Below are 15,473 nucleotides of genomic sequence, written 5' to 3' on the forward strand. Positions count from 1 at the left end.
AAAGCACGATCTTCTTTTCCTTTAAGCCTATCTCAGATACCATGTGAAAATATCTCAAAAAAGAGATAAAGTGTGCGATAAGCACAACACCACCAATGTGCACAAATGCACAAGAACACTTAGAACAAATGTACATGAAGGTACAATAAAGAAACTCAAATGCACAAAGGCATACAAAATATAAAGAATTTTATTGAGAAGAACGGAGAACAAAAGCTCCAAGAAGTGAGTTTTACAAGGGGTGAACTCCCCTATTTATAAGAGGAAAAGGAGCCTTGGAGGGGCTCCACTAGCTGTTGGAGCCCCTCCAACGGTTAGAATTCTAACCGTTGGAGAGGCTCAACAGCTAGTGTTGAGCCCCCTCCAAGTTGACTTTGAGTCAACAAAAAGAAATAAATAAAAAATGAAAAGAAAAAAAGAAAAAGAAGAAAAAGTAAAAATACAAAAAATATTACAACATATTCATAATTATGAATATGCGCAAAAGGAAGGGAAATGACTAAAATACCCTTGTGGGTTTTACAAGAAAAAAAGGAAACATATATATTTACATATATATATAAAGAGAGATACATATACATATATACATGATGTATATATGTATATGTATCTCTCTTTATATATATATATATATATATATATGTAAATATTTACATAAGAGAGATACATTTTAACAGGAGGATCGTGCATCTCTTCACTTGTGAAGTGCCTCGAAAAACGTGCCCTCAAGTTAGTGAAGTTTTGAAGTAAACCATCTCCTTCGGGCAATATTTTAGAAGCAACTTTTGTCAAGAAAGGGTTGAAAATCCTTTAAGGTACGCCTTATTTTCTATCTTCTTTCCTCTCTAATGGGTGAAAAAGACTCCCATTTCTCCCTTGGTTTTAAACTTAGTGGTTCGAACTACCATGTTTGGGCCGGCAATATGGAAGCCCATATCAAAGGGAAAGGCCTTTGGGGTTACGTTCAAGGTTCCATATCGGAACCCAAACTTACTATCATAGAGAAAGGGGATATTAAGATTCTTGAAGGTGAAGATAGACAAAAGGCCCTAGAAGAATATTCCAAAAGGCATGATGAGTGGGAGATGAAGAACTTCAAAATCTTGTCTTGGATTTTTTCATCCGTTGAAACCAAGATCAATGTCAACATCATTAAGTTTAAAAGGGCCTCTGAAGCTTGGTTGTACCTTGAGAAAATGTATACTTCAAGGGACCTATCTCATAAATATTATCTCCAAAAGAAAGCTTTGACCCTTCAACAAAACGATTTGTCTATTCGGGAATATTTTACCGAACTATCATCTATTTGGGACGAGCTTGCTATGCTCGAACCAAAGTGGAGCGGAGAAGCTATTGAATTAAGACACAAACAACTAGAGGAATATCGATTCTTCAACTTTCTAAATGGTCTTAGACCCGAATTTGAGCAAATTTGGTCCTCTCTTCTATCCGCCTTCACATCTCCCTCTATTGAAGATGTTATCACCAAGCTAAGTGGTGAGGAAACTCGTATGGGGATTAGTAAAAATAATCCTAGCATCCTTGCTACACCTTCTCAAAATGATTATGAAGCGGTTAATGCTGTGTCAAGACCCGGAAATAATTTGAAGACCTACAAACCGCCCCACTTCAAAAATCAAGGACAAGGAGGAAATGATCGATATGGCAAAAGAGATTATAGCAAATTAACTTGTCATTTTTGTAAAGAACCGGGGAATATCAAACCCATTTGTCCCAAATGGAAGAAATTTCTTGTCGCGGCTTTAGCATCCCAATCAGAGGAACGACCTTCTTCATCAAATGAGTCTATTTCGCTTCAACAAATTATGGATGCTCTTCAACCTCTTCTCAAAGGAGGCATTTCTGGAGCCGCTATGTCATCCTCCTCCTCTCTCGGTAAGACATTTTGGCTTCTAGATTCCGGTGCTTCATTTCATATGACTCCAAGTCCTTGTTTTCTTTCTGATTATTCTAAAAATTTTCTTCCATCTTTTGTCTCAACGGCGGATGGAACACCTCTTGAAATTAAAGGAATGGGCAATTTTGAAAAACAAGACTTCTTTATTCCAAAAATTCGTCTTATACCAAAACTAAACTTAAATTTACTTTTCGTTTCTCAACTCTCGGACTATGATTGCGATATAAAATTCTCTTCTAATAAATGTTGGATACAGGATCGTCAGTCCGAGAAGTTGATTGGGGAAGACTCTAGGAGAGGAGACCTCTACTATGTTGATTTTCTCAAAATTCCTAAGAATCAATTTTGTAATGTTGCTCAAAACAAAGATATTCATGTATGGCATAAGAGATTGGGTCATCCCAACATTGTTAAAATCTCTTATTTGCCTTTTATTAAGCATCTTTGTAATGAAAAATTTGTTTTTAATGAATGTATTCTTGGGAAAATGAAAAGTCTTCCTTTTTCTCAAAGATCCATGTTTACAACAAAATCTTTTGAAATTGTTCACTCCGATGTATGGGGTCCGGCTCCGGTAATATCTAAGGGAGGTTTCTCATACTATGTTATCTTTGTGGACGATTTCACTAGATTTAGTTGGATATTCTTTCTTAGACATAAACATGAAGTTTTCTCAACTTTTAAAACATTTCATATGATGGTTTTAAATCAATTCAATGGAAATTTAAAAATTCTTAGAACCGATTCGGGTGGCGAATATCTTTCCAATGAATTCAAAAGTTATCTTGAAAATCATGGTATTCTCCATCAAAAGTCTTGTCCTAAAACCCCCCAACAAAATGGGTTGGCTGAACAAAAAATAGGCATATTATTGAAACAACACGAACTTTGCTCGTTTCACAAAATATTCCGAAAAAACTTTGGGTTGAGGCAGCCCTTACATCTATCTATCTCATAAATAGACTTCCATCTAAAAACTTGAACAAGACTTCCCCATTTGAAAAATTATACGAAAAAGAACCTGATTATAGCAGGTTAAGGGTTTTTGGATGTAAATGTTTTGTCCTTACTGATAAAAATGACAAACTCTCCCCTAAGGCCATTCCTTGTGCCTTTCTTGGTTATTCTGAAACTCAAAAAGGCTTTCGTTGTTATGATATTAAAAGTGATAAACTATATGTTTCCAGAAATGTAAGCTTCTTGGAAAATATTAGTGGTTTCGAAAAACTTGAATCTAATGACGAGAATATAGACTATTCCTTTTTGTTTGATTTATTGACTGAAGATGATGATACTAGTGATGATGAATCTAATCAAAATGACTTAAGTAATAATGAAACCTATTCTGAGCCCTCAACGCTTCATCAACATATCAATGAAGAACCGCGTAGAGATCCCAGAACCTACTCTCATAGAGATAGGAATACTTTCAGAAGTGCCCTCGAAAGATATGATGATAGTGAGACTACTCCTCAGAGTGAGGAAAACCTTCGTAGGACCGAAAGACCAAGAAAACCCCCTTCTAGGTTCATCTCATATGAGTTTTTTTCACCTAAATATAGAGTCTGTCTAAGCGCCATTCACTCTTACATAGAACCTGGGAACTTCGAGGAAGCACGAAAATGTCCGAAATGGATAGTCGCTATGAATAATGAACTTGAAGCTCTAAGGAAAGCAAAAACATGGGAGTTTCAAGACCTCCCTAAAGACAAGAAAGCAATAGGGTGTAGATGGGTGTTTAAGGTCAAGACTAAGAGTGATGGGTCCCTTGAAAGATACAAGGCTCGTTTAGTTGCAAAAGGATATGGTCAAAAATATGGGATTGATTATGAGGAGACCTTTGCCCCGGTAGCTCGGATGGTCACCGTCCGATGTCTTATAACCGTTGCCTCAATCAATAAATGGAACATCTATCAGATGGATGTTAAGAATGTTTTTTTAAACGGAGATCTAAACGAAGAAGTATATATGGATGCTCCTCCTGGAATGCAGTTTCCTAAAGGAAAAGTGCTTCGCCTTCGAAAAGCACTTTATGGTTTGAAACAAGCCCCCAAGGCTTGGTATGATAGGTTTAACTCCGTAATGTTAGAAAATGGTTTTTCATCCTGCTTTACTGATACTGCTTTGTTTGTTAGAAAATCTAATGCAGGGATTGTTATTCTGCTACTATATGTGGATGACATGTTTATAACTGGAAGCGATTCTAAAGGGATTAAAAGCATAAAATCAATTTTAAAGGATAAGTTTGAAATGTCTGACTTGGGTTTCTTAACTTATTTTTTGGGTATTGAGGTAGCATACTCTCATAGCGGATATTTTTTGTCTCAAACTAAGCTTGCATCTGAGATTATTGACAGGTCAGGTATTACAGACGATAAAATTTGTGAAACTCCTGCTATAGTAGGAGCTAAAATGAAGATTGATGATGGTGTTCTTCTCTCCGATCCTACTCCCTACAGGCAACTAGTAGGATCGTTGATGTACCTAAGTATTATCAAACCAGATATCTCACATGATGTGCATACGACAAGTCAGTTTCAGCATGCACCAACTTCTGTTCACATGGGTGCTATCTTACGTGTCGTAAGATACCTAAAGCACACTCTTAATAAGGGAGTTTTTTTGTCTTCCTCTTCTGAGTTAAAATTAATTGTTTATACTGACTCTGATTAGGGAGGTGACCCAAATAACTGTCACTCCACCACTGGTTTTTGTGTATTCTTAGGAGACTCATTGATCTCATGGAGATGCAAGAAGCAGCAAAAGGTGTTTCTATCATCAGAAAACAGGCGTTTCAGATGTTCTAAAGTGTTCTTATTGTGCTTTTGTGTCGGGTTTATTATCAAGAATATTAAGGTCTTAATCTTAGTACCTTGTCGGAGATACTTTTACAGAACCACAGAAAACAGGCATTTCAGATCTATTAATTTGGTGTATAAAACCATGTATTCAGTTCATTATTCTTTTGTATTTGTTATATTCCTTTTAAGGAAAGAAACTTTCACTAAAAATTAGAATAAAAACAGAGTTAGTAGTGACGAGCTTTAGACATTTAGACAATCAGCTAGTCGCCCCAAGCTGACTAGCTTATTGGCCAGTCGGGCTGTTAGGTGTACATGCACATCTGAGCTACAAAAGCACAACTGGTTGGAATGTGTAGGGCTAGGATGAGCTTACTTGGTCTAATATCATGTAATTAATTTTCAAAAGCATAATATCCAATAGGGTTGGACAAGGAGTCAGCAAAGCCAGTTTCTTGGACAGCTTGATTGGACCGTTGACGAAATGGGCCTAGTCAAATCAGCCTGTTGACAGGCTGGGTGGGCCTAAGCCTGCTCCAAAGCTAGGCCAAGAGTCAAAACGAGAGTTGTCAGTCGGGGAAGCAGGAGCGGGAAGCGATTCGGGAAGTGAAAGCAGGAAACGAGGCACTTCCAAAATTTTGGGAAGCGGGAAGCGCGGGACGACTTAGAAGTGAACGAATCATCTTGGAAGTGACCTAGGAAGCAAACCGAAAGCAACCTAAGAAGTGAACCGGAAGCGAGGGGGAAACGAAAAAAGAAAGAAAAATAAAAATAAAAACACAAAAAAAATGAAAAAAGGGGAAGCGAGCTTCCCCTAAGCGCGCTTCTCCTAAATTGCGAAGCGCGCTTCCCTTAAATGGGAAGTGTGCTTCCCAATTTATTTTGGTGCTTCCGACACGCACTTCGGGGAAGCACGCTTCCCCATGCCCTATGGCACTTCTGATAACCCTGGTCAAAACCCTAACCAAGCCCAGTCAGGTCCAGCCACCAACGGACCTTCCTCTTTTATAAAAGGGAAAGGCAGAAGCAGGACCCTCCCCTGTCTAGTTTTTACAAGGTCAGACAGACCATTGACAACCCATGGGCCAGATTGGTTCTCAGAAAGGTGGACCACGTACAGCCGAAAAGGGCCGCAACACAGGCAACCCCGCCTAATGTCTCCCCCTATATCCCAATGCATACATGAAACAAATTTCATGGGATCCAAGTGTTTGCAAGTGAACATTAATGAAGATAACATCTGAATTATATATCAAGGCTCCACCATGACCAAGAAAACATTCTGTTCACGTACTATAGATACTTTTCTCCTCTTTGACAAACGCAAGATACAGTCCACCATATACAAGGATACTTTCACCTACAAGCAAGGATTCATAGTCAATACTATGATTAGTGATTAGGTGTCCATCTTTCAGCCTTTAATTCCTCAATCTGAAACTAGAATTTATTGATTTCAATTTAACTCCAAAATCGAAGTAGAAGTCAATTCTTCCAGTGATCATTTTGAAGATAAAATTGCCAGAGTGAAACTGCTGACAACTTGGTTTTTGAATGTTACAAAGATCCATAATAGTTGTAGATTGAGTTTCAAGGTCTACATGCCAAATGGTCTGTTTAAACAAGTCTTTGGAAAGAGGATGGACATTCATTTTTTATGGTTTAATAAAGACTAAATTGCTCTGTCTACATTTACCATCAACACATAATTCACCCAAAAAGACAATAACAGAACAAATTAATTAATCCTTGCAATTTAATCAAAAAGACGGATGAAAATGCCATTCACCTGTTACAATAATATACTGCATTGTTTTCACAAAGTGCAATGGCAAATGTATACAGCTCAATCGCATCTGAATACAATTTTGATCGCATTGCATGATTACCTGGTAAAAACATGACAGATGCCATTACAGAAAAGATTAGAAAAAATTAAATATCATGAGCTTTATGCAAGTTCATTCAGGAGAATCCCGGTTAGTTTCATGGACATAGAGGCATACAATGAGTGAGCTTCTCACAAGAAGCTTGGGCTCAGTTGGTTAGCTCACTTAAACGTGCCAAGCCCAAGAACTGTGATTGGGCTCATTTAAACTCACATATGGGTTGTTTTTCAAAAATTAATAAATTATATAGGTTATACATATGACAACGAATACGTGTTATGAAAAAGAAAAGAAGTGGTGCCTTGTTGGTTAGAGCATCGGATTTTCAGGCACGAGGTAGCAGGTTTGATTACTGCCGCCTCAAATTTGGTTGTTTGCACCTTGTAGCCAAATATGTATATATTATTCTACCTAAGTTTAAGCTCGAACTAACTGTGAACAAACTTGGCCTCAACTCAAATAAGCTCATGAAAAGCCCTATATGCATATGCCCATGAGCCACAAAGAGAGAGAGAGAGAGAGAGAGAGAGAGAGAGAGAGAGAGATTCTATTTTTATTTTTTTTTGAGAAGGCAAAAAAAGAGATTTTCTAGTTAATCAAGAGTAAATGTCAATGTAAGATAAAAAAAAATATAGTTGAAGATAATTTTACCTAGTGATTTTAGTGCTTCTGCTAGATTCTTGTAGTCAAGTCTTTGGCAGCCAGAATTCTCCATTTCCTAGAAAAACATTATAAAACACAGCTCATGACAACACTAGTGCATAACCTGGGAGAAAAAGTCAGTCCTGCTCAAAGAAAGAACTTTGCATGTACAGAACTACTATTCAAGAGCAACTGTTTTCTTCACAAGGTAAACTAAATTAGACACACTTTTACCTGTTAATTAATTATAAAACTGAATCAGTAGATTTTTGCCCCCCATACTTCTCTAGTAACCTCCAGAAAAGTTAGATCCTTGATTAAACCAGTGCATGGTTCAGCCACATGAATAGGTTCATTTCCTCTTTTTTCAGGTGTGACTGTCTATTGTTTTCCCATGGTCCAGAAATGCTTCCATCCTACACTTGTTGCCTTTCCGAAATTGTAAAACTTACAGCAGCATGCATTTTATTCTTTTATTTATATATTAATGTCACTCAAGCTAAGTAGTATATACCCCTTTCCTCCAACCTTGGACACAGCATCAATTTATTCCCATCAATGATAGGTGCTACACAAGCACTTCATAATATGCACAAAATTAATAAATATGAAAGTCAACAATTCAAGAGATATTGCATATCATCACAACTATATAGGCCTTTATTGATCCACAAAACTAAGGGTGCAGAGCCATGTGTGTCTGAAGCAGGGAATTCAAATTAGATTGTATTCGTGAGCAAATAAGCTACATTTAATTACGGCAACAATAAACATAGATTAATAATAGAAGTTGTAATCATGCTACATTTGAGCTACAAAGTTCATCTCCTAGTTGGTTGGTACTTTCTGCCTGCTAAAATCATTAGTTATTTTCATCCACATCCTCATCATCATCATTATTACCAACAACATCAACTATGCTATAAACAGCAGGAATTGTTATGTCTGGCTTTGTCACTTATATTGGCAACTAGAATTGTCAATTGTTTGCATTACATTCTATGATAAAAAGTTATGTAGCATACATGCAACAGTAACGATTTTGACGTGTCTTCAATGGATATAGCAGCTACAAACATATCAAAGGAAATCATGTTTTAAGCACTCCAAATATCCATGTGTATGTCCCAAGGATGAATGCCAAATTAAGCCTCATTCCACGGGATGTACAGAACCAGTATCCGTGAACTCATTCAAATGATACCAGTTGATATAAACAGAATAACAAAAACCACATTGACAAGACCATATTTATCTATGTCAAATATATAGCATGTCGATCATAATGTATAAACTACATATATTGGTATACTGTAATACAGTATCATTCATCATTTATCTTAAATGGATTTGTGAACTTATGAAACATGCCGTTTTTCAGACCTTTGAGTTACATATCAATCCTTAGTGGAATATAAATATCACATCATGCTCCAGCCATACATTTTCAATTAGATTTTCATTTTCTATCTCAAAATGAAGATTGATCGGCAATATGAACCCAAACAAATAAGAGTCCCATTGTGAGCCCTGCTACGGTCTTCTCAAAGTAAACCCATTTCATACTATTAAGCATTAACATAATATGTTGAGATATTTCTTTAAAAGAATGTTATTAAATATTTGCATAACATTTATTTTAAAGGCTTAAAGCATGTAACAAAATCATAGGCCAATCATGATCTTAAGAGGATTCTCATTGCCTCTAGTTTGATAAATTCCTTGCATGTCCACAAATAGAATTAAAATCCAAATTAAAATATTAACAAACTGTCTAGCATATTGGAGTACATATCGCACTGTGTGATTGTGTTCCTTATGTCTCATTGTCAAAAGGCCGAGAAAGGAATTATGTCTCATTGTCATCAAAACATAGATAGATCGAAACTAAGACCAACCAATTACACATCCAAGATCTCTGAAGATGGCAGATAAATGTTGAAATGTCTTTGATTCCATCTGTAATAAATCAAAACTACAATGCTAATTGCCTTCAATCCCAACAAATTTGAGCCGTAACAATTGGAAGATGAACCATTATTCTAACAATTTATGCCTCAAAAAAAGTGTGTACTACTAATAATCACAATTGTTAACGATGCCATGACCATAGAATATCATCATCCATTTTGAGTGCAGTCTGTATTATTTAATAGCAAACACATCAATCACATAAATTTGTGGTGGAAATCCAACATTCACATATAATATCTGGTTCTAAGTGTTAGGAAAATTATAAGCAACAAGAAATTCATAGGTGATGAGCTATGATCTTAGCAGAAAGGATTCAACCAATCCACATGCTTGAAGAGATTTCACTACATCATGTTTATGATTATAAGAATGATTTAAACCAGAACATCAGACAAAAATCCTACCTTCATTGCATCATCAAATGCATGCTTTGCCTTAACAATATGATCATGATCATCCCCATGAGGTGTACCTCCAAGGTAGTGAATTCTCCTAAGGGTACCAAGAAAGTGATCAAAGAGTTCATCTTTTGAAACTCCTGCATTACTATCTGTTTTGAAGAAAGAATACAGAAAATTGGGTCAAAATTTCTGAAAAGCAAAAGATAAAATACTAACAATGCATTCAAGATAGCCTGTAGTAGTGAATTGAAGATCCTAAGGGGAACCTGAGGCCTTGGCAGGTGTCAAGATAATGGAAGTGTAACCTATATGGTTTTCTGATCGAAGTGTTTTATTCATTTTTTTCAGTTCATCAGATGAATTGTTTGGTTGGTTGTAGATGGGATGATCTTTCCTGAGTCATTAATCAGGAAGGGTAAATGAGAGCATAGATCAAGAAGGGAAAAATTTTTATGGTGCAATGTGGAAATTGAGAGTTTCTGATGACTCACAAGAGCAACACTATTGTATTATAAATCAAGAATCCACTAAAGTTGATATAGAATAGTTTACTATCAAAAGTCAATATAAACATCAATCATAATTCTATCTTGAGTAATTTCAATTATTTGAGGAAGAATATTCTTCTTCAATTTCGTCGCATTCTTCTTAACAGAAGGTTTCTGTTTCAAAAACTAAATAATCATCATGACAAGCACTAACATCTTTTTCATTTATGAGGAAAAAAAAAGATGAAAGGAGAAGGTATATTGATTAGATATCAACATGGTGTAAGTACAAATTGAGTAAAGAATTTTGATATTATCTATGTAACACTGTCTCTTCTAAAAGGTCAACACATATGTGTCACACCTATGTCCGTGCGGGTGTGACACTTGGGGACGGCTTCTTCAGTGTCAGGTGTGGTCAACCACACCGGGGTCCATTTCTGTCCAAAATTGGACTCAGTTAACCCTAACCGAGTCCGGTTTTATCTATAGTATATACTTAAATATGCATTTGCACACACACATGCACCCAACTTTTTTGAAACTGGCGTGTGGCACCCTTCACAACCACACCCGCACTTATGTGACATAGGATATTATACTTTATAAAAGTTGTATCGCTTTGTCAAAATGAAAATTCTATGATTTCATTACCAACACAAACTGAAAATCAGTACATAAATGTTAGTGACAGACATTGTTTGATCTAAAATTATCCAGAGTTCATTAAGGTTAATTTTATCTTATCCAGGTTTATTTTTCATTCTCTCAATGCCACGGAACTTGGTAAAGTAAATTGATACTGTGATAGTGTTGCTCAGCAAACTCAGGAGCACAAGTACTGAAAATGTTAAAATGCTGCTTCTTAAAATATATAATTAAGATGTTCCATAGCAATTTGTGCATGATAAGCAAAGAAATTCCCAACAGCTCTATGACCACATGTTGAATTCATGTATGTAAGTTTCTTTTCCAAAAACAAAAGAAATAAAATGAAGCATAATGAGTATTCATGCAATATAACTATGTAGCATGATCGTGAAAAGAGAAACAGAAAAAGAGTGAAAAGTTAAAAAGATTAAACAAAAGCAAGCGCTAGAGATGCAGGAAATTAAATCAAATATTGAAGCAGTGTATGATGCCTTTCTTGGTTGGACCAAGCCAACAGACTTTCCTTCTGAGGACTCTCTTCGTCTAGTCCTAGTTGTTAAGATTAATGTATCTATCATTTTTATATATGTTTATATAAAAATATATATTTTATATAGTGTAAAATATATATATATATATATATATAATATATGCTGTGGGCCAAGTCAAACTAGCTTTGACTTGCTTCTAATGGCTAGAATTCTAGCCATTGAGAGCTCTCTCATTCTTTATGAGAGATGACTCCTCCTCTCTTCAATCCTTCTTTACTCCTCTCGTCTATTATTTTTTCACTATTCTTCTTCTCTTTCTTCTCTATAAAATTTGATGTGTGTGTATTTGTAAGTGTTGAAAGAGTGATGAGTAGTATTAGGCTTGTGTGTTGCTTTTTAGTGTATTTGTAGTGAAGTTTGAATGTAATTTTTTTTTGTATCTTTAATGTCCATTTTCACCAATGTAATTTTTTTTTTGTATTTTTAATATCCATTATGAATAGAGTTATTCATTCACATTTTCATGTGTGTCTTTTTAGATCTTAAGTTTGTGTCCAAATGTATAATATTTTAATTCTTGGAGTTTATCATAGAGTGCATTGGAATCCGTACCATTTCGTGATATGGTACTAGAGCTAGGCATCAGGGTCTTAGAAAAGATTTGTATTAATGAATTGAATGAATTCAAGGATTTCGCATTCCGGTATGTATCTTTGGCTTTTCAATTTTCATATGTACAGTAAGTATTTTTTTTAAAAGGAGTTATGTTAAAAATAAATATTTTTGAAGTATGTAGAAATTATTGTGTTTTGATATATGAAATATATGTCTTAGATTATGGATATAGGTAGTGAAAAAATATATTTTGCAAAGATATGTGAGCTTTTGCACACTCATTTTATTAAATGAAATTCATTGTGTGCCTTATGATGTGTATCCCCTTTGTGGGATTTGAGAGTGTTCTTTAGAACACCTTTGTTATTATTCACTCAACTTGAATATTGGTGGACTCTTTGTTCGTAATTGAACACTTTTATCGTTATCCACTCAAGTTGAATACGTGGCTTCTTAAAATATTATGTGTTTTACAAAATACTAAAAATCATATTCGAATGTCTCTTAATGTATGTATGGACTATCTTTGGAATTTTTAATATATTGTGATGTGACCAAGCATGAAATTTTATTGTGATCTATTTCTAAGGAGGTTTTTCTATCACCATTTGAATATGTTATTTCACATATGTTTGAGTGATATTGCTCTATTAAATAATAATATTTTCAAATGACGAGTGTTATGCCTCAAGAAGTCTTTATTGAATGACATAAGCATGACTTGCTATCGTATAATAAATGTGTTTATCGTAGTGGTTTCTCTCTTGCATATTGATATTTTATATCATGCTTCTTGAAAAGTGTTACATTGTGAGAAAAATCTTTTATTTGATGTGATCATATATATATATATAGCTCTTTGGGAATTTTCATATGTTTGTCTTCAATTGCCTCATAGTAGACCTATGATTTAGCTCTAACTTCTTAAGATCATATGTGTTCTTGTCTCTTTAATGAGATTTATTGACCTTTTGCATGTGATGTGCTTAACGCACTTGTTTCTTGATTGGTGAATTTATGATCTTTTGAAGGATTCTCAAACTTCATAATTTCATCGCCTCTATGTAGAGTACTTATATTCGTCATGACTTGTTATTTGCTTATTTAAGTTTATAAAAATTGTCATAAGGCATCATGTATTGCATATAATTGCATCGACATATCATTGTGCATATGATTGCACTAATTTTCATGCTAAGGTTTTCATCTAACTTTATTGTATTTGATTTGAAACTTGTTTTTTCAAATCGGTTATTTGATATAAACTTACCTATTTGGAAATTGATTTAGGTGAGTATTTATTGGCTTCTTATGGCATTGTTTTTTGTCCATCACAGAATTTTATATGAGAATCATTTATCTTGTCCTTGTTATTCTTGAATCAGAGATGTTTGTGTTAAATTATGTAATCTAATCATGCAATGTAATATATATATTTTATATATATAAGGTAATACATATACATATATTAATATATATGTATATGTATCTACTTATTATATATATAAAATATATATATTTCTAATTGTTTATCCATAGGGGTAGTTTAGTCTTTTTACAACATATTCTTTTTAGAATATGTTTTTATAATTTTCTCTTATTCTTTTCTTTTTTACTTTTACTTTTTTGTTGTTTTTTGTAAAAGGTGGAAAGCACCTTGGAGGGGCCCACCATCTAGTCGTTGGGCCCCTTCCAACGGTAACATTTGTGACCGTTGGAAGGGGCTCCAGTGGCTAGAGGTGAAGCCTCTCCAAGGACTCAACCTCCTCTATTTAAAGGAGCTCTCCCCTTGTGTATTTTTTATGCTTTTGGAATTATATCCCAAACACCTTTTCAATCTTATGACTCTTGGGTACGCTTTTGTGCATTTGTGAGTTTGTGTTGTGCTTTTTGTATATAAGTGTTTCAAGTGTTCTTGTTGTGCGTATGTGTACGCCAGTGTTGTGAAAAGCGTTGAGGCGTAGCGAGGCGCTCCACCAAAATCTGAAGTGAGGCGTAAGCCTCGAGGCGTAAAGCGTAAGCCTCAAAAAAAATTAATTAAATTTTTTTTATAAAAAATATTTAAAATTATAAATAAATAAAAAATGATAAAGCAACAACCATCGTAAAATCAGTAATTTCACTGGTGACAAAATAATATACATGAAAAACATGATGCATCTTTCCTGCACCAACACCCGTACCAAACCCTATGGGGTCAAGGTATGGTGATAAACAAGGAGGTCCGATTAGAACCTGGGTCAAATTCAAAAGCACTGACTAATATATGGAGGTGGGTATGGTTTATAAAATTTCATGGGGCCCGACCCCAGTTTCGACTAAGATCCACAGCTTTTCAATGTAAAAAATATAAATGATATTATTTTACTGGTTATGGTTAGAGTTTGGTTATGCAATTCCTATATGGTTCGACTATGAATTCTCGTGGTAGGTCTCACTAAACCAGAATCCGGACCCGGTACCAGTATCATAAATCAATTTTGGGTTTGAACACACTTGAATCCAACGAAACCCGACCTCTTGACACCCTTAATTCTGGCTCAGGTGATTCAAGTTGAGTTTGAGCTCAACTCGTGCTAGCTCATTTAGTTTAAATAACTGAATTTTTTAAAGGTCCGTGATGAGAATGGAACCATGACCCATTGGCTACAAGAATACCGACCAACTAATTGAGCCAACATATTATTTTGTGTATCACGTATGCTCATTTACACAATCCTAAATAAGTTTGAGTCAAGCCGAACAATGGGTGTTCGACTAGGCTCATACTACATGAGCTGCTCACTTAGCAGTTGGTTTGCCAACTCTCTTCAAAGAGGGTTGTCGTATCGTATAGGCAGAAAATAGATACCTTTTACCCTGAATCGGTTATTTTTTAATAAATATAAAAAATACTTAAAATTATTATTTTAATATTAATTTAATAAATTTAACATGTGTCACATTTTGATTGACATGTAATCTTTTTTAATTATTTTTTAGTCAATTTAAAACTATTCACTTGAGTAGCGGTATTGGTCATTCACCTGAATTGTTGGCCAAACAATACAGGGCCGACACGAATACTAAATTGAACTCCCTTTTTCTCGATCCACTGCCAACACCCCCCTAAAAAAATAGGCAATTCTACAGCAAATGGATAATATCGAATGTGTATCCGATTCAACCAAAAAAGACTCAAAATACCTTAATTCAAGGTGAGGGTGGGTATCGAGTGGAGCCCCACTTTTAATCATTTTGGCACGACCCCTCAACCCCTTTCCCTCTTCACCTTGGTTGTTTTCACAGAGAGAGAGAGAGAGAGAGAGATGAACAACGCGTTCAAGGCGAGGGTGGGTATCAAGTGGAGCCCCCACCTGTACATAACGCTGCTGAGAGGGCTGCTAGGGACCCGAAAGCTCCACTGGCGGACCCTCAAGGTCGTCCGTCTCCACAAGTGCCACCACACCGTCATGCGATGGAACACCCCCACCGTTTTTGGCATGCTCCAACAGGACTCTCTCTCTCTCTCTCTCTCTCTCTGAATGAATGGTTGAATAAATAAGATTAAAAGTGAGAGGCGTATACGCCTCACCTTGAGGCGCGCCTCGCCCCGAGGCGTGC

General features: G+C 35.5%; 1 protein-coding gene across 2 annotated transcripts in view; it reads right to left on the reverse strand.

Annotated features, from left to right (window-relative positions):
- Positions 1 to 15,473, reverse strand: part of TPR8 (Tetratricopeptide repeat (TPR)-like superfamily protein) — a 60,558-nt gene that overhangs the window by 16,441 nt on the left and 28,644 nt on the right. For both annotated transcript variants that reach the window (XM_089997180.1, XM_089997174.1), the window contains 3 exons: positions 9,629 to 9,774; positions 7,260 to 7,326; positions 6,509 to 6,608 (listed from right to left, as the gene is read on the reverse strand). In XM_089997180.1, the coding sequence (XP_089853306.1) occupies positions 6,509 to 6,608; positions 7,260 to 7,326; positions 9,629 to 9,774 (313 nt within the window). The remainder of the gene's footprint in view (positions 1 to 6,508; positions 6,609 to 7,259; positions 7,327 to 9,628; positions 9,775 to 15,473) is intronic.

This window comes from Nuphar pumila, chromosome 1 (genome assembly GCF_984573655.1).
Source record: "Nuphar pumila chromosome 1, dmNupPumi1.hap1.1, whole genome shotgun sequence".
Taxonomy (NCBI): Eukaryota; Viridiplantae; Streptophyta; class Magnoliopsida; order Nymphaeales; family Nymphaeaceae; genus Nuphar; species Nuphar pumila.